At 34.4% G+C, this 22,837-nt stretch overlaps 1 protein-coding gene across 2 annotated transcripts in view; it reads left to right on the top strand.

The window, feature by feature from the left end:
• LOC108973125 (Bardet-Biedl syndrome 4 protein homolog) overlaps positions 1–15,739 on the top strand; it is a 25,017-nt gene extending 9,278 nt beyond the window's left edge. The window contains exons 8-10 of one of the 2 annotated variants that reach the window (XM_018940156.1): positions 6,588–6,674; positions 8,083–8,297; positions 15,107–15,739. In XM_018940156.1, coding sequence (XP_018795701.1) covers positions 6,588–6,674; positions 8,083–8,297; positions 15,107–15,442 — 638 coding nt within the window. In that variant the 3' untranslated portion in view covers positions 15,443–15,739. The remainder of the gene's footprint in view (positions 1–6,587; positions 6,675–8,082; positions 8,298–15,106) is intronic. The other variant, XM_018940157.1, reaches the window with a different exon arrangement.
• The last annotated feature ends 7,098 nt before the right edge of the window (positions 15,740–22,837 follow it).

Consider the following 22,837-nt stretch of genomic DNA (forward strand, 5'->3'; position numbering starts at 1 on the left):
GGTATATAATATTTTCTTAACACCCTGATGACATGTACCAAATATGGGTGAAATCGGTTCACAACCACGCCTGAAATCTCGATTATCACTTTATCGGTGACACCCAAACTTAGCCCTTCCTTACTTTTTTCTTCATACAATTTGGCAGGGATCAAGACAAATTGTTCATATCATGATAATTTACTTGGTTTATGGTAATAGCAGGTCGAATTAAAAAATTTTACGATTTTTTATATTTTCCACCACCAATTTCATACTATTCATAAATTTATTTAATTTTTACTTTGTTTTATTATTTGTTCGTTTAATCTACTCACAACTCACCGAATATTTTATACTCTGGCAACTTGCAAGAGTCAAAGTCCGAAAAATTCCTTCAGAAACATATGGGAGTGGGGGTTAATATTTACTTGAATTTACCTGTTACACAAAATATGTTCCTCGGGTTTCATAAAGAACCTTACATATAGGTCAAGTTAGGTTAAGTTTTCACCTAATTGTTTCCATTTTAGGCACAAAGATACACTGTGCTGAGTAAAACAAGCTCTCACATTTTCATTGAGATAACTCATATATTGGCCGATACACATATGCACCTTATACAGCCGGAAGTTCGAAAATCGTTATATTACGTATATGGGGGCTCAGGGGAACATTGACCCGATTTAACTTATTTTTGATACACACATTTACTATTGTCAAGAAAGGATTCTTTTCTATTTTCAATTACATATCTCACACTTTGACCTATATTTTCCGACAAAAGTTAACTATAGCTACGGTGTTCACATATTTTTGCCAAGGAATAAGTATACCAAGTTTCATCATGATATCTCAATTTTTACTCAAGTTACCAATTGCACGGACACACGGACGGAACGACGAACAGACAGACAGTCACCCCGATTTCAGTTCCGTTTATCATCCTGATCATTTATGTATAAATAACCCTATATATATTTCGTTCTTAGTTTTAGGTGATACGTAAAACCGTTAGTTGGAAAAAACATATTTATTTATTAGTTAGGAGAAATATACAAAGTAGTATTCAACCTAAGGTGGATAAAAATATTCCAACCAAGCAGCCGGAGATTTTGGGGAGTCACTATTTAGGTGTATGATCTGGGGTTCTAATGGAAAACAATTCCTCTCCTATTGGCCAAAGTTAGCTCTCCTAGGCGATTGTTTACTTCAGACAGTAAAGATCCGAATTAAGTGTTCGGCAGTGGGAGAGCAGCTCATAATAAAATATTCTCTGTTAATACAATTAAATACAGCAGTCGGCTCACCCCGACCATGACCATTTTCTCTTGACGTTGTCGTAAGTGATCCACTTTTCATCACCAAACCGTTTTTGTGTAATCCGTGGTACTTGAGCGATCGGAAATGACGATCGGACTTGACAAAACTTTTTTAATATTATGCAATGCTACAATATTCAAATATTTTTCTCAGAACAGACCACTATAGTATATAACACCCATATAAAATAACCATTTAAGATGAAAATCTTTGTAAGGGATATTTTTTCCTTATTAAGTAACCTTAATACGACTTGAAGGTGGTTTCTATCAAACAACGTGGTTAGTAAGAACTAGAAAAACGGTTTTCTTCGAAGCAAACAGTTGGCCAGTACATATTGATTGTCAAAAAAGTCTTGCGGTATTTTCGCTAGTCGGCGCTGAGAGCGCGTAGTTCTAGTTTTAGCATCGGGTCATGCTATACCTTTTTGGAAAGCTCATTTCACGCGCTAACACATGTTTGATTGATTGTCGTTTCTTTTAAGCCGTTCGTGAGTTATAGCGTCGCAAACATGGAGCAAAATAAAGAGAAAATACGCCATATTTTACAGTACCACTACGATAAAGGCAAAAATGCATCTCAAGCCGCCAATAAAATTTGTGCAGTTTATGGACCCGATACAGTTTCCATTTCCCCCCCGGTGGTCGAAGATGCGCCACGCTCCGGAAGACCTGTCGTCGAAAATTGCGATAAAATAGCTGAATTTAACGAAAGGGACCGGCATAGTAGCAGCCGTAGCATTGGTCAAGAGCTGGGCATGAGTCATCAAAAAACATTTTATGAACAATTGAAAATTCAATAACAATACCGCAAGACCTCTTTGTCAACCCTATATATAGTACGTGTAAAAAATACAATTCGGTGCAGTAAATACAATGCAATTCGGTGCAGTCGAAGTGTTTTCTTGTTTTTAATAACTCTTTGTATTTTCTTCATCCTTCAATATTTACAGTTATTTATATATAGAATTCTCTTTATAAGTAGCATTTTATATTGAAACAGTTTCATCAATGACATTGTCAACAAGAAAGGTTGTGAATGTCAATAGCATCAAATATCCCCTGTTAGTTCTGCTGGAAATTTTCATATGATTCCGATTAAAATATTGAAGTGCAAGTGAACCTACACATTCATAAATACATGGAAAGTTTTGTATTTCCTATTTTTGTGGAATTATAGTCCTATACGTTTAGTGAATATCTGCCCTTGCATAAGCTTCTAGCAAAATTATTAGCAAATTAAAGTGAAAGAATACAGATAGTATATAAGTATTATAATATTATATATATGCTTACGTATGTGTTAGTAGAAATGCTTTCATATATAGATATGTACAAACAAATAGTTATATAAAATTGATTTTAAACATACTCCATTCACTTTAATACATCCCTGGCGAGTTCATTTCCCATTTTTGCACTTCAACTCAAAAAGGGATGAACTCGTTATAAATATGGACATACATAATACTGTTATGGATTTGTTAACCAAACTTAACCTTTTGACACTATTAAGTGCATTGATTTGAAAACCTCAACACTTTCGCAAGTTTACAAACATTCCGTTTTGTTTTGAACGCTTCTCTCTAAACCCATTCATTTTAGAGGTGATAGTAAAGTTTATGAAGTATCTTCAGGACAATGCTAAATGTCAATGACATTTCTGCGTTCAATTTGTGTTGGGTTCACAGCCTTTTTTAGTATACACCATCACTCAATCATACATATGTCGACATAAATATATATATAACTTGTATACATGATGTATGTGTTGGGAAATCAATTCGCGTGTTTTCGTTCGTTTTAATTGGGAAATTTTGACAACACAATTAGCAAACAAGCCCACTACAGAATAGCTCTCTTCGATTCGTCAAAAGGCGAGTAGCGCGATGACGAATCGAACCATCGTTGGCATGAATAAAATGACATTTAATCAAATTTGACTCATACTGAAAAACAAAATTACTTTTACGTATTTTAATAGAATATTTTAAAAAATTATTATCGCCATTAAAATAGGTCTCTGAGCCAACAGTTTTGCCGTCGTATTCACAAATCTAGGCCTTGTCAACAGTAATGACGCTTTTAATGAGTGTAGGGTTCTCAACGCAGCTGAGCAACTTCTTTATTGGAGGTCGGTTTTGCAAAAGATTTAGGTCTTTTGATATGAGTCTAGCATTAACGCTCTTCATACCTCAAAACATTAACCAAAATGTGTTGAGCTGATCTATAAGAGACGTGAGGTCTCCTGATATCTTTCTGTTTCTTTAAATTTTTCGGGGTTATCGTCGAATGCTCTGTGCCAATGCCAGACACTTGTGCTCGCGATAAAGTAAACCTTCCAAAACATTTCGATGATTCTGTAGCCGTGATTCCATTGGAAACACAAAATTTTAAGCAAACAATTTCAGTTATATTTTCCATGATAAAAATCCTCAGGCAAACCCTTTCTGTGGCAAACAAATAGCGGCCATACAGACACAATATGGGCAAAATATACATAAACATACAGTAAGTCTTTAATTATAATTTGAAAGTTCTTAATTTTTCTTCAAGAACTATGACGTACCCCTCAAATTAATCCTCCTTGGCCCTAATACACTTGAGTTCACCTTTTTTCCAATCCTTGAAACAGTTGTTAAAGTCAATTTCCTGAATAGCCTTCATGTTTAATGTCTCCAATTGGCTCAAATCGGTTTCTCGGATGGTCCTTTGAGTTTGCTGAATACCCAGAAGACACACGGAGCTAAATCCGGCGAAAACGGAGTTTTGCGACACGATATTTGGCGAAAAACTCAGGACTCTCAAGCACTAATTCCTTTATCTTATTGATGTGTTGATCATCAGTTGCTGTTGATGGCCGTTCTGGACTTGATTCGTCGTTAACGCGTTCTCGACCCTCGTTTGCTCACGACAAAAATTATCATCGAAATCTTTTTCGAACAATCTAAACCTTTGGCACCAGACATTTGATTCCACAAAATTTAATGGAACTTCTTTGTTAAATAAATTGACTAATCGCAAAAAACGCCGTATGCGCTTCATATAGACATTTGACACAGATGTCACTGACAGTTATACCAATCTAGAAAAAAAAATATTTCGACGAATAGGTTTTCGCTCGTAATTTAAATTAGAAAGTCTTACTATTTTTTTCAACACGAGATGATCTCGATTTGATCTTATTATTTTAAGTTCAATTGGGTTATCAAGAAGGATAGAATACCTGATTGCCAGTGATGTTATAATCGAAAATCGCAATAATGAAGGAGTGTTGGGATTTCTATAAAAAAATAAGTCACTTAGCTTTATGACTTGTTTTACCTCAATTATTTTCATGAGCTCATTTATTTTATGAAACGTTCGAGTTGGAGAAATCGCATCAGTAGTTATTTTTTTAATTTTTTACACTATTGAGTAGGTATACTGAAACTTATTATTTTTTTCTATTCTTCCCTACTAAATAGGCAGTCTAAAATTGGAAAAAAATGGTTTTATTTAACTCTCTTCTTTAATCATTGGATAATTGGTTGATTCGTTGTAAAGTGTGCTTCAGCGGCAATGTCCACAATCCTTCTTTATTGACGTAGATACCGTTTACGCCGTTATAGTTGAGTTTACAACAGCGCGCCAGTCGTTATTCTTTTTCGCTGTAACCAGGTCCTTCTCCACCCGGTTTTTCTAACGAAGTGGAGTTCTTTCTCTTTCTCTTTTTACCCCTGCGGGTACTGCGTCGAATACTTTCAGACAGTATTCACCGTTGCCAAAGCGCGAAGGATCATAAATCTTCTGCATGATCCTTTTGTCGAAAAGTCGTAACGTCGACTTATCAGATGTTGTCATCGGTCGTCCATGCCTCTACACCATATAGCATGACGGGGATAATGAGTGTCTTGTAAAGTTTGATCTTTCCTCGTCGAGCGAGGACTTTACATCTCAATTGCCTACTCAGTCCGAAGTACCACTTGTCGGCAAGAGTTATTCTGCGTTGGATTTCGAGGCTGACTTTGTTGTTGTGTTAATGCTGGTTTTAAAGTAGTCGAAATTATCTACGACTTCGAAGTTATGACTGTCAACAATGACGTGGGAGCCAAGTCGCGAGTGAGACGTCTTTTTGTTTGAGGACAAAAAATATTTCGTCTTGCCCTCGTTCACTAGCAGACCCATTTGCTTTGCTTTCTTCTGTCTGGAGAAAGCAGAACTAACAGCACGGTTATTGAGGCTTTACCTGGCGGGTCCTAAAACCCAGTACACATCGCTGCTGAGTAATGTTTCGCCTTCTCACTTTATCTCGCCCTCAAACGGATGCTTTTGGGTTACCCAGAGGATACTTCGTTTAAGACCGGAAGTTTTGAGCTGCTTGAGCCATGTGTAAAATAATTGTTTCTGCTCATTCCCAACTGAATGACGGTCAGACAACTTTCTTCACTTGCATAACTTCTGCACATTGGAAGGGATGAATCCAAACTAGATTTCTCATTTATTTTAGATTGGAACATAGCGATGGGAAGAGTAGAGGGGTATTGTATTGCCACTGCGTATATCCAGGCTTCGGCCAGTTGAGACAAGCCTTTTACGCTTTCTTGAGTCTACTACAACCGGCTGAGGACTGAATATTCGTAGTGGTAATATAATACCCTTTTAATATTCTCCGTTAATCTCATGGGTAAGTGATCTTCGTAATAAAAAAACATTCAATCCAATTTTTTATCACTACACCACTGTCACACGTTTACAATGGCGTTAAAATATTTTTACAGAAGAGTTTGGTTACATTGAAATTTTGTTTATATCTATTTTGGTGAAAAATGTTCGTCACATTCATAAAACGCACAAAATTGCAGTTTCCCCTTAAAATTTGAGTTTAGGACTACCAAATAAAGTTGGTGCAAAGCTGACAACTATGTCTGACCACTAATTTTGATTTAAGAAGAAGAAGAAAACAAATCTGGGAATAAATTTTTCGATCACCACTTTTTTTATATTAACCTGATTTATGCAATCGAAAGGAGACGGCCTTATATTAAAAAAAAGGAATCAGCGAAACTCAGGAGCTAAGCCTCATTAATTATGCCACAGCAACAAAAATAAACATATAATTTAAGACATCAAATGTTGCCGTGTCGCCTGAACATGCTAGTCATTAGTTAAGTATACTTGTCAATGAGATTAGCCATCACTAAGTTAATTGTAAACAAACGCTTAAGCAGACGCCAACATCCAGAAATCAACAAGAGCTTTATCCTTGCATACACAATACTTAAAGCTTTATTTTTATCATTGCAGCACAACAATATGCGAGTGCCTTTCACACACTCGCCGCGGCCATCAACTTGCGCAAGGACAGCGCTGAATGCTACATGCTACTCGGAAGTAAGTTGCCACTATTTCACATACTTTGACAAATCCATGCAGACACTCCTGCTCACGCCATTACTTGACTTTTAGAAAGTTCATAACTACACTTGCGTGCGGTGGTTGGGGCCATGCTCGCATAAAACCTGTCAGAAAATGATTTAAGTTAAGCGGTCGCACTGCAACAGCTGAGCATGCGCTTCCATGGGTGGGGTTGTGGGGCCTGACCTTTTGTCGTTGCCGTAATTATCAGTTCGGCCAACAGCAGCCACAACAGCTTAAGCGCATTTTCAATACACACGTACCAACGCACACATATACTACTTAACTCACAAGTACTTATTATGACCGCCAGGCGGAAGTCCTTTAACCTCCGTTTTTGTTATATAAGTGTTAATTGTGGCTGCGAATTAACCCACCCACCATCATCTTGCTTCCTTTCGCATTAAGTATGCACTTAGGAATGCACTTAGTAGTAGGAGAAAGCCGTTTGCGCCAAAATGGTAAGGAAAAATTCTGAGAAAAGTTAAACTTTTGCTACTCATCAACGGTAGCTGCGAGTATACCCTTTAAGCAGCATATTGTGGGAAATTTCAAGAACTTTCGTGGAACTTTTTTAAAAGGATTTTCGATAGAATTTTGGTGGTTAATCCTTTAAGCGCCCTATTTGAATTGCGTTGGCCGCAAGATGGCGTTGAAGTGGTGATTTTCAGAAATCACGTATCTGCGCAATCTTTACAATAGTTGTTTTTGGCAATCTATCAACAACGCGAGATGTAACTGCTTTTTCAATAGGGATGCTACAAAAATAGACCGATAGAAACAGCATAATTTTCCCGCTCTTTCGACATTTTTCTTCACTAAAGTTTGCCATTTCATTATGGAAAGATATACGATCCAACAACGAGTCGAAATTATTAAAATTTGCTACCGAAATTCGGTGGCCTCAACTTTAAGAGTACTACGTCCAATTTATGGTCGTCATAATCGCCCACTCAGATCAACAATTGAGCAATTTGAATCCACAGCCAGTGAGACAAAGAAATGCATGTAGTGTCGAGAATATTGCTGCGGCTGACGTATCAATTGACTCCCGTACATAAGTATTAATTTCCAAATTATTTCCACAAAACATTCTTTCATATATCCACAACTAACTTAATTCAACTTTGCGTCATGAAAGTTATACGGAACTAACTTTTCAAAAACAAGCTTTTGTGACATTTTGCACTCGACTTAACTTGAACGTTACCATCAACTATTTTCTCACATTTCTCTAATTACTGATTTTCTTTCCTACTTTTCAATGCACTTGCACGTATGTGCCTGATGGCAAAAACTCGCTCTTCAATGGCTCCAAACTATCGACAACCAAACGCCCGCTATTTGACTCTTGTCTACAAATCGATTCGGCGACCAATTATAGTCTGTTTACGTAAGTTGGAGGATACTGAGAATGCGTTCAAGGCATTTCAGCGGTCGAGTGAAATACAACAGCAACAACCAGCGGCTGCCGGACGTAATCCACTTGTGCATTTGAACTTTGCGCTCTTTTGTTACGAGACCGGACGCGTTGCGCTTGCCACGGAACAATTTACACGCTTCGTTAGCTCCTCGCAGGATCTCCTCCTACCGACCGAAGTAAGTTTGAGACAATTGCAAAAAGCACAATGGGCTTATGCGGTGCGGAATTGGCGTTGACGAAGTAATTTCTTGAGGCTGCTATTTCATTTGCTATGGTGCTAGAACTGATAGCGGTATTTGGCAGTTGTTAACTTTGTGCATTTGTCTCCCAGTTTGTAACTATGTACATCATAAATATGTACAAATGTATGTAATGGTACACTTGTGACATTTTTTGCTTAATGATAGCTATGATAGTTGTTGCTTATTTGTTACTTACTTATAATCGCTTACGTAAGCTGTAAATGAAATTGACAGCTGCTAAATGCATAGTTTGTACATTCTTTGGTTGTAGTTGACGTTAATATAGCATTTGCCGTTATTAGAGTCTGCTGTTGTTATAATTACCCAGCTAGCAAAATTATTCTTTATTCGATTTCAGAATACTCACCCATACTTGCATTTATTGTTTATATAATATGTAACTATTTCATATGTGTGATCCATTTCGAGATTCCTTACTTTTTTAAAGAAAAAACACAGAAACTTTAAGTTTAATGAAAAATGATTCTTATCATTCGAAAGAACATTCTTCGGCATTTATTTTCTCTTTCAAATGTTGGCCGCGGCTACGTCTCTGTTGATCCATCCATTGAGACCAATTTTCGATAACTCGTTCGAACATTTCAACTTTAAACTTTATATATGTTCAAAGGAAAAAGTCCAAATGTATGATCAGACGATCTTGGTGGCCAATCGACCGGCCCAAAACATGAAATTATTTGGTCACCAAAATCTATAGACTGACGATGATTACACCGGCCCGCAAACCACGCCAAACCGTTGTTTTTTCTGAACGAAAGATTGCTCTTGAATCAGTTTAGATTCTTCGTCTCAAATGCTTCAATTTTGCTTGTTTACATACCGATTAAGTCAAAAATGAATCTCATCGCTGAACAAAATTTCTTCTGAAGAGCTTATGGCGCCATGTCGCTTGGGGAGGTTGAGTTGAGTGATGCACGCGAAATTCATTCTTCATAGAACGCGAATTTTCGTAATAAAGTTGAACGATTTGTAAACGTTGTTAAGGCGTAAGTCTTTTGATGTTGAAATGCCAAACAATACTGAACAAAAATAACATGATAGCTTGACACGATTTACGTGCGATTTATCAAAAACAGGCTATTGAAATAAGTACCTCTACTTCGATCATCCATCGTTGTTGCTTTTATAAAATATTGAGATGAAATAATTGTGATATGGCTAGAAATTTTTACAGACAACGAATACTGATAAGTTCATAAGTTCCTTCCGAAAGGCATTTAATCCACGATATAGAGTATAGAGATGTCCAGAGTGTATGACTTTGGTTTCAATTAGTAATCATCCGTAATTATATTGAAACCAATTAGTATTCCTTTCGAATGTACTTATGCCAGATAACAGTTTTATTTTAATATATTTTATAGTTTTAGTAACTGGCGATTTCTTTACTCTCTGATTGTCATGCTGCGAACTCGCGGACACAATAAATTACTCTTTCCTGGCTCTCATCACAGCAGGCAAGGAGTGGCTGATCTTTTTATCAATGGTATCAACTATTTTGTTATTCGACTTGGTTTTGGATGCCTGGTCAAAGTGTAATCGCCGGAAATTGCAAATCAGATGAGTTTGCTTGAGAGGGTCGAGTCGGTACTCCGTTGTCCACTTGTGTTCTAGCTGAATCTATGAGTTTCGTGTGAGTTCGGTAAGCGTTACTCAGCTCTTCTGTAGCTACTAGGGCTTTCAGGCCATGTGTTCCTTTGATTCTCTACTGTTTTGACAGACTGAGGTTTAAACATTTGTAACGCCTCAACGAATGTGTGACCGTCAGACGCCAGCGTTAATCTGGATTATCTGCATTAATCCAGATTAATTCAGGAGTTAGTGAAGATAACTTCGTTGCTAACTCCCATTTAATCCTCAAAATTTTAGAGAGTTAGCTGCATTTTCGTTGACAACATTGCTAAAAATGGCGAATTTTAATCTTTTATGAATGAAAAACAAGCAACACTGACATCTGCTTTTCGAATTTTTAATATTCATTGTTAGGTTATGATGCAGCTTTAAAATTAACGTGTTGATATGTTTTTGTAATAAAAAAGGGTTATCGGCTAACAACCCAATTTTCATCTCCTATCCATTTTCACTGAAAATATTATAAAAAGTACAATCAGCTGTTACGACAGTTTCAAACTATATATAAATTTGGATCTGATTAAGTGCGCAGTTAATCCGGATTAACTCTGCCGTCTGTCAAGGCTATAACAGCGAGTGTTTCAATAAGAGCGCTGCAAAAGTGTTTTTAAATAAAACAAAGATGGTTTGGGATATCAATGACATTCTTCATTCCTGTGGAAGTACATTTATACGTATACCATGAATCACCACTGCATCCCGAAAAAATTACGGTTTGGTGCGGTTTATGTGCCGGCGGCGGTATTGTGCCGTGATGATCAAGACCGGAACGTTGACATGGAAGAAACTAAAAAAAAAAAAATTCAAAGAAATTTAATTTTAATATCGTTAATTGCTGGCTGGGTATTTCTACAAGTGCAAAGTGCGTATGTATGCGTAAAACACACTTACATAAATATCTACAGTTGTGTTTTAAACAGTTCGTAGTTTGCAGCTTGTTTGAGTCAACTTCTAATTGCCTGCCATTCCAGTTGGCAAACTGCAATTTGTAATGAAATGTTTTCTGTTTGATTTTACGTCTGTTGTGGCTCCTTAAATTTGATTGTAGTAGTGTGTGCGATGGGGAATGCTTATCGATTGGGTTAGTTCTAAAGTAATTTAATACACACAAATGCATTTACAAGTATTTAATCGTCTGGTTGCACTAATAGTTGTAGAAATCACGCAATTTCGGCTATGTGTGTTTATATGTACCTTAAAGGAGTATGATTCACACACACATACAGAGAAGAGCATGTTAGAAATGTTTGTACCTTTGAAATTTTACCTATTTATATATGAAATTATTGTACCTGCGCTTGTAATACTTGACAATGTGCCAGATATAAATTTTAGCACACAAATCTACAGTAGTGGTCAGATAATGGTTATGTTAATAACTTGGCTAAGGTTGAAATAGTACATGGCACATAAAAAAGCAAATATGTTAGTGTACACACGGTAAATTTCGAAGCTTATGTCGTTCATTTATATAATAATTATAATGCACTCGTTGGGGTCAGGAAGAATTTTTAATTGTGCGGCATGGCGTATGAGTAGCATATTTTTATTTTAAGGAGCTCACCTAGCGTCACAGTTTAAAGTGATTTTTAGTAATAGAAAAACTACTGTTTAAAGTTAGGGGTATACTTATACATGTTTTAAGAATATACGGGAAAATTTTTGAAGAAAAATATTAAATATTTTTGAGTTACACGCGATCGCCAACGGAGCTAAAACGGGACTTCCTCTCCTGTAAAGTCTACAAAATATTTTATTAAAATTTCAAAAAATACTTTTAATATTGCTTTGAATCATTTCCCATTAAGAAAGTATTTAATATCATATGAAACGTAACCTTTACCTCACCACTACAGTATCGAGTCTTTTACCATAAAGTATTACCATGTATTGTTGAAATTTACAAATGTTCTGCATATTGCTTAGCATATACATACCGTATGTAGAAATATTATATTTTTGAAATAGTGCAATAAAAACGATTAAATTTCACAATTTCGTTTTATTAAATTGAGAATTTTATACTTTGTACTGAAAATGCATATCGATTGCTTTTGTAGAAAGTAGTTAATACGATATTTGAAATGCAAAAAATATTTAGCTTATACATATGTATGTGCTCAATTAAACGAAAATATATTATAAATTTTCCTCGAAATTAATGCACTTGTCTACAGTGATTTTGTTGCCCTAGATATGAGATAAATTTTGCATGTAGCTGTGCTCACAATTCATTAATTATTAGTGATTTTGTAAGATTTTCTCTCGTTTGTTTTTAAATCCGAATTTTAATGTTATGTTGCAAGAATTAGATGAAAACAAAATCAATTAACAGATGTATATACATATGTAGTATTAGTTTACTTGTGGAAAATAGGATGCATCGCACTAAACAGAGAGACAAACAAAAACAAATATATCGTAATGAAATATCTTTTATGGGGTTTTGCTTTACACTTTTTTTTACGGTCTTTTTTAAAGCTATGTAATAATATTTCTTCACAATTTGATGCTTTATGCTTACCTAGGCAATTTGCCACTATCAACACTTAACTTTTCTAAGCTTCATTTTCCGGAACATATTCTGATAAAATCTGTATTTTTGATTAAGGGATTCTTTAATTGAGTATGTTTTACTTTTGTGGACTGTAAGTCGAGATATCTCCAAGTTTTATTAATTATTATTAAGAAAAAAGATGCTGGGTCTTCACATTAAAATAATTGCCACCATATATTCAATATACCTTCTAATCAAAGGTGACTTGGACTGAAAAAAGCGAAAATTATATTTTCATATATTTTAATACAAATCTATCGCCTTCAATATACTCTTATTTTCAGCTAATTTAATCAAACAAATACTTAATACAATTTTCTACATATTTGTTTTAGAAATAATGATTAAACTTCACACGAGTATAAAAGAGGCTTACACCGTTCTACGAGAAATTTGTGGGACCAGTCCGGGTCATTTTTGATCAGATGATCAAATGCTCCGCTTTCGCCGAACTTTTCAGTTCCTGATTTTTTTATACTCCTGCAACATGTTTATATAGATTATAATAGGTTCGCTCATCTAACGGTTGTACGTACCACTTAAAATAACCAAATTGAGATATAAAACTGTAATTTGGTACAGTAGATTACAATAGCAAGGAGCACCTGTTGGCAAAATTTTTTGAAAAAGCGAGCGTGGCACCGTCCTGTAATACGTTTAATGTACATATCACCTAAATCACTAAAGCTTATAAAACTGCTACCGACAGTGTGAAAATGGATGAAAACGGATGATAATTCTCATATAACGATGCGGTGAAAAACTACTAAAAGCGCTATAAATCAATAACTAATAACATCAGAGACAAAATGGTATGAGAAGGTTTTAGGAGAGCCGGTGTAAGAATTGAACGATGGGCTTGACACCGCCGACTTTTTGGTGAAATCACATAACTTCAGACACGACCAAACGATTTCGACTATTATTCGATATTTCGATTGTGACTTATGTCACAGTGCGAAAATGGAAAATTCCATTTGATTCTTTCACTTTCTACTAAACAAAACAGGAAGCAACCAATATAACGGAATCAAATTTTGCACTAATAATTCCTATAAATTATATAAAGTAAATTGTCCAAATCCAACATAAACTGTTTATGCCCCTAAGTACTGAATATGTGGACCCCAGTATCTATAGTTGACTTTTTGGCAAAAATATCTGTAAATATGTGAGATATACAATTGCTTTCAGACAGAAACCTTTTCTGACAATAGTATTTCTGTATATCAAAAATCAGTTGAATAAGGTCTGAGCTACCATATGCCTAATATAAAGATGTTCGAAATTCCAGGTGATTTTATACCGCATATATTGTGTTATCTCAATGAAAATTATAGAGTGTTTTTTCTTTACAACGGTATATCAGTGTGCCTGAAAAAAAATAGATTTGAGCGAAAACTTGACCTAGCCCCCATACTTGTATAGCTAATATCAGAATCATCCGGCTGACCTTACTACATATGATTGGTGATTGTATGTGAAGTACGTTAATGAAACCCTGGGAACATGTGCTCAGTATGTGGCATGGTAATAGATAATAGATTAAATCCGGTCGATACTACCCCAACTCCCATATACTACTTATAATGATTTTCATTTTTCTAACAAACCTAATATATTGTGATTTGGTAAAAAACTATTATTAATCTTAACCCAGCTCAAAAAATGCGTAGAACATGTGTGAGGTGTGAGCACCAATTATAGCATTGTAACTATTATCTTATTTTCATTCGTGATCGTACTGCTTTCTTGATTTCTGTTTTTGTCGCCTTTGTAACTTTGCCTAAACTCGCTTTGAGCACTTCTGCTATCGAAAATATAACTAATGAATTGTAGTTCATCTCACTTAAACTAGGAAGGATGTCTCACAAAGATTGTACCGTTACTGACTTGCTATTTCCTATTAACAAATAAATCGGCGATGTGATAAAATTGAAATTGACCTTAAAAATGCTGCAAGTTCTTAAGCTTGAGCACTGTTTGAAACATTTCAAAACTTTATATGTGTGTATGTAAGTGTTGAATATAAACATTTATTAAGTGTTTTGCGCTTTCAGCCTGACTTGGACTTTTTTAGTTCTTCTCATTATGTGTGTGTGTGTGTGTGTGTGTCTTTGTATTGCAGCGCTTACAACTAAAATTAAAAAGCGCCATGCTGCCACAAAAGCACTTCTTATTATATTAGCAATTTTTCACTTAAAGTGCTAGACATTTTGCGCAGATGTTCCAGCCTGTTGTTGTTTCATTTTCAATGTGAATAGTTGTTGTTTTATGTATTTCACACTGTCACTCACGCTGCGACGGCTAGTCTCTAGTGCAAGGGTATGCAAGCAGCACGTGCACGTATATGTGGTTGTGTGAGTGTTTGGTTATATGATTGTGCTTGCAGACACCAACTTTAAGTAGAGTCATCACTATCATGCTCATAAGTATTTCCCATTTAGCTTCTTCTACAATTTTGCCCTTCTTGTTTCTTCTTTCTTCTCTCTCGTGTGCTTTTGTGCTTTTCTTTCATGCCGCCACACTTCAGTATAAATTCCAAGCGACCAAACTGAAATCGCTTCTGAAAATTCCAACAAGTAACATTTTGACATCAACACCAACGGGAGCTGCGAGTGATGCCATTGATGCAATCGACGGCCAACATATTGGTAGCGGCAACAACAGCAGCGGCGGCGACGGTATGAGCAACAATGGCGTTGATGACATCTATGGAATTTATGGTGTGAAACGTCAAGCAGCCGGCAATAAGCAGGAATTGCGCAACACCAAGGCCAGAGCACTGGCAACAGCTGCTCTCGCGGCTGCGCCCACTACGTCATCCGCAGAAATGCCGCTTGAGGTGAACGCTGTGGTAAATGCCTGACACGAGCATGAGTGACGCGTTGGCCGCCGCCAATATTTACCACAACAATCCCCAAACAATGTATATCCTAGCACTAGTACCCACATTCATAACAACAGCAACATCACGAACGTCAACGATACTGAGCAGCTGGAGGAGAGCACTCGAAGCAATTGTGCTGAGGATGCTGGCAATGATGGACGGACAGACAATGCGTTGGCTCGTTGTGACGAAAATAAAACGACCAGTGGAAGAAAAATTTTGACCCAGAGCAATAGCGATGACAGTGTGGAAAGCTGGTACCGGCATTGTGGCTGTTTGCCGCGCACAACTTGGTCAACATGAGTTAGACGACTTAGGTGGATATGTGATACTCCTAGGAATGCGGCATACCACATAAAATAAAATTAGACAAAAAGTAGAAAGTTTGTGTCACAAAAATAGTAGAAAGTTTTCTAAAATAAATTTAAAATTTCAGTGAAAATATCGCAACATTTTTTTTTTTTCAAATAGTTGTAATCGGAAAAAGATTCTCCATTCAAGTCTATAATAATTGTATCTGTAAAGATCTGTAAAAAATTTCATGAAGATCGGAGTAGTTCTTGAGAAAGCTTGCCAAACGCCTTCAAAAACACAGTTTCGAAAAAAAAACGCGTTGAAAGACGGCGCACTTAGCCTAGCCAGCCTCGAGCGCACAAGTTCTCAAGGCTGTATCTTCGAAACTTTTACTCGGATCAACTTAAAAATTTAAGACAATATTCTAGAGGCGTTGTTGAATTGAATAAGAAAATAAAAATTCAACTTTTCAAAACCTATACAGTCTTATAACCGCTTAATTGAAATACGAGACGGGGAAACGTCGTCAGAAGTCTTGAATATAGAACTAATATCAGCTTACTAACTATGCCTCGCCATTTGTAAACCAACTTCATATAAGTCCTTAGGAGATTACCTAATGTCAAGTTTCGTGATGATGATTTCATCATTCAGTTTGTATGGCATGACAGCAATACAAGATGTTTTTCAAAGTAAACAGAACTTTTTGAATCTAGCCTCCCCTGTTGGCGCCATCTATATGTCTCTATATATGACTGGTGCGTTAGAATCTGGTATCTTTATCGATTGTCTAGTGAGAATTTCATGACGCTTCATCATTGCGTAGTAAGTGTCAGTATGTTTGTGTTGTCGGTGCGAAAATGAGCTTTCAACAAAAAGCCAACATTAAATTTTGCTTTAAAATTGGTAAAACTTTTACCGAAACGTTTCAATTGATGAAATAAGTTTATGGTTCGATCGAGTTTACGATCGTCTATCTCGTAGCAGAGTGCACGAGTGGGTTTAACGTTTTCAAAGTGGTCATGAGGACATAAATGACGATAAACATATGGGCCAATCAAAATCCGTGATCATCGGAAATTCCATCGAAACTGTGCATGAATTTATCAAAAATTAGCCGAAATCATCATTGAAATTTACGGAAATGGAATTGAAAATCTCTAAAACATCGATTTATCGCATTTTTAACGAAAATTTGGGCTTACGAAAGGTGTGAGCACGATTTGTTCCGCACAAATTGACTGACGACCAAAAATTGCTCGGAATGCAACATTTGATCGCCGCTTGTGACCGATGATTTGACCAAAAATCACATGATACGGCACCGTGCGACTTCTCCCTTTTCGGAAAACTGCCCATGAAAGGAAAGCGTTATGCAGATTTAGAGGCCATACCAAAGGCTTGCCCCGGAATAATGACGGCCATACTGGCCAACGAGCTAAAACGCTCGTTCGACATGCAAAAAGTTTTATTGAAGCAGAAGGAGACTATTTTGAATAAACTAAATTGATTTTGCCGAAAAAGCTTTGTACATTTTTTTAGATGATCCAAAGAATAAAGTTCAAAGACTTTGACACATCTGACATTTCTCCTTCGAGAATCATTCGTCTAAGTATCAAACCCGAAGAGAATATCGGATAGAATAAATATTGCGTATACTTTAAAGCGTAGGTTTATTTATGAAATCAGCCGTATTTAAATACCTTATGGATATTACGGATTTATTATGCATTTCCTACGAAAAATATCAATCTTCAATATTTTTATTTAACTTTCATATAAAATGAAAACAACGTTTCATGAAAAAAAATTTTTAATGCCAACGATTCACTGCATCATGTTACATATGTATATGTGGCATAAATTTGTCAGATCTAACCAATATATAACCAATTTATAACCAAAACTCAAATTTTGTTTCAATATGAGTGGTTTCATTTTATCGTTTTCTTTCGCCTGTAAACTTATGAAAAGTGATGTTATTTTTCATTTGATCATGAGGCAACTTTTATCTGACCAATTGTGTATATATGTATAGTACCAACTAGCGCGCATCCTTAGACATTAGCCGGTAACATTCTGGGTCAATATGATGTAACTAGAAGTGTTTGGCAAATTGGAAAATAAATCGATTCTCAGCAATATCAACAAAAGAGTGCAAAGTGTGCAGGGTGTTTGGTGCCAATTTTTACGATATCTACTTTTTTTATTAACAATATTGCTTAACACTTGCTTGCGTTAATGTTGCTGACTCTTCTCTTACGTCTTAATATCAGTGCGAAAATAAAGTAGTAGCTTTAAAAAATTGTACTAAAAGTTTGTCCAATAATATGACTGTTTAGTGCCATTAAACACACGTCGGAAGGTAAGATGGAAAGGGATACGCAGCTATGTATTTTACAAGGCATCTTAGTTGCATCGTGTAATATTTATCTATATTTTCAGTCAACAAAAAAGCTTAGATTTCATATGGTATTTTCTTTTGCCATTTATACTGAGAATGGAAAGTGAGGAACATGCACCCCCTTGCGTTAGTAGTGGTTAGTCGAAAAGTCTTTTCATATTTCTAATTAAACTTCAACTTATTGCTTTTTATATTTATAATGAAATTTATTGATCCACTTTACATCTGAAATCGTTCGATTTCATTTCGTTTGAGCAAAGAATCGCAGATGTTCATTAGGTCCATTAAATTTTTCACAGACAATTCATGTGATACTCAAACATCACTCTTCTCTTTATAGCCAGACTTTTGTAAATAGTTCAAAATCGTTTGATGTTAAATGTAAATTTCCTTGGCAATGTTATGGCTTTCTTTCCTTTTTTCTAAAAAACAGTTTAAAATATAGCGAATTTCTTCATTATTTTCACTGTAACTTTTTTCAACTTAATCGATATTTTTTTTTTTTTTTAGTTTAAATGAAGCTTATCTCATCTTTCCAACACTATATGGCATGACACAGTGTGATTGGTAACACAAATAAAGAAAATACTTTTTCGACTACCCAATTAATAATATTATTATTTAAAATATTTAGAGTTAACATTTTCGGAAATATCTTTTTCAGCTATTTGAAAGTGTTTTGCTTCTTTTTAGGTGAAAAAAGTTATACATACAGAGTTTTTAAGAGAAAGAAGAGCAGCGAAAAATAATTATTTTATGATTATTAGGAGTGAATTCTTTAACTTAATAAGGAATGTTACCATAACTCTTCCGTGAAGCAATTATCGGCCATAGTTGTATATACAAGGTACTTCATTAAGATTAGCACAATATAAATTTTTTTTGTTTTTTGTTTAACTGAATTTGCAATATTTTTTTTTTACGAACTGGCTTAGCTACCCTTCACTGTAACTCGAAGTCAATAAAACACAGAAAAGCCATTTCATATACCATTTGCAATGAAATGGCTGCCAAATGCCTTGGTATATCCTCTCATGCTCAACTTCAATAAGTCTCTCTCCTCTGGGAGTTTTATTTCTGACTGGAAATTGACATACTTAACCCCTATTCTTAAAGGTGGTAGAAAAGATGTAGTCTCCAATTAYAGGCCTATCTCTAAACTTTCTACAGCTTCGAAAATTTTTGAGTGTTCCGTTAAAAATAAATTATTTTTTGCAGTAAAAGCAATAATTAATGTCAATCAGCATGGGTTTGTCTCTGGGCGCTCCACTGTTTCAAACTTAGCGGCTTTAGCGATTATTGTATGTCTGCTTTCTCCGCTGGATTTTAGGTAGATTGTGTCTACATAGATTTCTTTGCCTTTGGTAAAGTTTCACACAATATTCTAATTAAAAAACTATCTTCTTTAGGGTTTCATTTGATCTTCTTGCAGTGGATTGAATCATATCTGCACAATAGACGTTGCGTTGTCAGCGTTGATGGAGTGTCATCTGATTCATTCATTGCGTCTTCGGGAGTGCCACAAGGAAGCGTCTTGGGTCCACTTCTCTTTGTGCTGTTTAGCAATGACATTTCCTGTTGCTTCTCTTTCGCTAACTTTCTGTTATATGCAGATGACTTAAAAATTTTTGCAACAATCAAAAATCCACAAGATATATTCAAACTTTCACGTTGAGCTTGATTTTGGCCTGAAATAGAAGCTTTTTCTCAATCTAGATAAATGCTCTCAGATCTCTTATGGGCACATAACATCTGGGGCTTATAGGGCACTTAACACCTTATCCACAAGTTACAACATTTCTAATTGCGTCCTAAAATGTGTTACTGATATCAAAGACCTTGGGGTAATCTTTGAAAACCGATTTTCTTTCAGTAATCACATCAACTATATCACTTCTAAATCATTCTCTGTACTCGGCTTTGTCCGTCGCAATGCTTTAAATTTTTCCGACCCCTACACGTTAAAGTTACTGTATACATGTTTTGTTCGGTACATTTTGGAGTACGCAGTGTTCATTTGGAGACCATATTGCATATCGGCAATTAATAGGATCGAGCGTGTTCAAAAGATTTTTCTTAAATTTGCCCTCCGCTCCCTAAATTTTGACGACCCCACACCATCGTATACATCTCGTTTATTGCTTTTACATCTTAAATTACTAGATAATCGACGGTCCGTTCTCTGCCTTTCATTTGTTTTCAATGTAATTAATGGAAGTATTGACTGTCCCTATTTATTAGGGAAAATTAACTTCAATACTGCTCAGCGTTGTCGCAGATCTATTTACCCATTTTATTATAAAAAAGAAAGTACTAATTTTGTGAATATGCTCCTCTCAAGCGTGCTATGCGTGAGTTTAACTCGATTTCCGGGAAAGTTCTTCTTGATTTTTCGCACTCTAGGGTATCCTTCATTAATGCCCTCAATTCTGTTTTTTAATTTAAGTTATCTATTTATGTAATTGTAATTTAGTTTTTTTAGAGTTCTAATTTGCATCCTAATTCTCCACTAGTTTGTAAGAATTAATGTTCATAGACTTACTAAATAAATAAATAAATAAATACAAGCAAGCAATTACTTCGAATCAGGAGCGGAAATCAATCCATTGTTTTCACTAAGAATTGAATTGCAATTGAAAGCTGTGCACATCTTTGTTAGTGGTTAGGGATAGGGATTCTGCGAAAATGGTTAACATCTACGCTCAGTGTAAAAGTCAGAATAATATTTACTATTGGATATCAATAACCGAAATTTTGTTGCGGCGCTTTACGAACGGCGGTATCATTGCTTGTTTATTTGCTGACCTTTGCTGTGTTAATGGCTATACTATATATTATATATTAATTATATTGTTATATATTATCTTTTCGTTCATTCTTTTTTCCTCGGTTGCCTCAGTGTCCAAGTTTGTCTAAAACCAGCTATCGGAAAACTATTTATTCTTTAAATACTAGCTCTATTATTTCCACAAAAGAAACACTTCTTTGTTCATTTTGTATGTATATCTGTACATAGTCGTAATTCAATTTTATTTTCAAACATTAATTTTTTCAAAATATTAATCACGATTATTAATTTTTATCATACAAAGTACACACAAATGCATTATGTGGGTGCTTTATACTTTTTACTTTTTTACTTTATCACTTATGCCTACAAACTTTAATATACAAATTACTAATTATTTAGGAGCTGTTTAAATTTCGTTTGATAATTAAAAGTAATTACTTGAGTTCGATAATTAACTGTTATTAGAAATAATTTAAGAAATAATGAATAATTGAAATAATATATACGAAATATGAAAACAAATAAATTATTTTTCCATTACTTTTTAGATTACCCTTAATTACCATCATTTAGAAAAGCAAATTTTATGTTTACTGTTAACAATGTAAATGATTTATTTAGTTCGACCAATATAATAATTAATTATGTACAGATTGTAATCAATTGTAAAGTAATTTAAAAGCAATCATAATTTTTGATTATCGCATTTTTTCCATAAATCATAATGATATATTTTATATTAATAAACATAGTAATTAATTGTAATTGAAAGAAATTAACAAATAATCATAATTTTTGATTATCGCATTTTTTCCATAAATCATAATGATATATTTTATATTAATAAACATAGTAATTAATTGTAATTGAAAGAAATTAACAAATAATCATAATTTTTGATTATCGGAATTTTTTCCGACAATTATTTATAATAATATATTTAATATGAATAAGGATAGTAATCAATTGTAGTTGAAAGTAATTAAAAAATAATCACAATTTATGATTATCGTAAATTTTTCCTACACCAGTAATGCTTCAAATTATTTCTTTTTTGATGGTAATATTGTTCGTTGAAGATAAAAAAGTGAAAATAATGGTTATTAATATTAATTACATAGATAGTAATTAATTGTGATTAAAAGTAATCATAATTTTTTATTACCGGACTGTTTTTCTGACAATCATAATAAAATAAATATACTATATTAATATACATATATAGTAATCAAATGTAATCAAATGTAATTAAGAGTAATTAATAAATAATCATATTTTTTGATTACCTGACTTTTTCAAATACTTCATTTATACTTTTTTTGATGGTAATAGCTCGTTAATGATAGAAAAAATGAAAAGTAATGGTCATTATCTTAAAAAATTATACTTATCGCTAAGCATTATATTTAGTAATCATAATTTACCAGCTCAATATTTACATATAACATGTTTTAAATTTTTATTAGAAAAATATGTCTGCCAATGTGCAATATAAATATTACTATACGATTACTTTAATTTTAATTAATATTTTTATTTATTTTTTTTAATATTAATTAAATAACAAATTGTTTTGAAACCGAAATACTCACTAATAGGCGCAAATTACCAATTGAACAGTGTTTTGTGTTTAAAATCAAAAATCACCCACAACCATTGACAATTATTATTACGTACTTACTAATAAAACAAGAACAGCTATTATAATTTTTTATCTTTTTGTTGTATCTTATAAATTGGAAGTGTCTATATCTTTCGCAGACAAATTTTCGTTAATTGGTCCTAATTTGTACATACTATATATACAGATAAATATATATTTAGTCTCATTTTAAGATTTATTGTAGGTACTTAAGTGTAATTCAAGTGTTTACTGAATATCCAA

Source organism: Bactrocera latifrons, unplaced genomic scaffold, assembly GCF_001853355.1.
Source record: "Bactrocera latifrons isolate USDA-ARS-PBARC rearing strain unplaced genomic scaffold, ASM185335v1 scaffold_46, whole genome shotgun sequence".
Lineage (NCBI taxonomy): Eukaryota > Metazoa > Arthropoda > Insecta > Diptera > Tephritidae > Bactrocera > Bactrocera latifrons.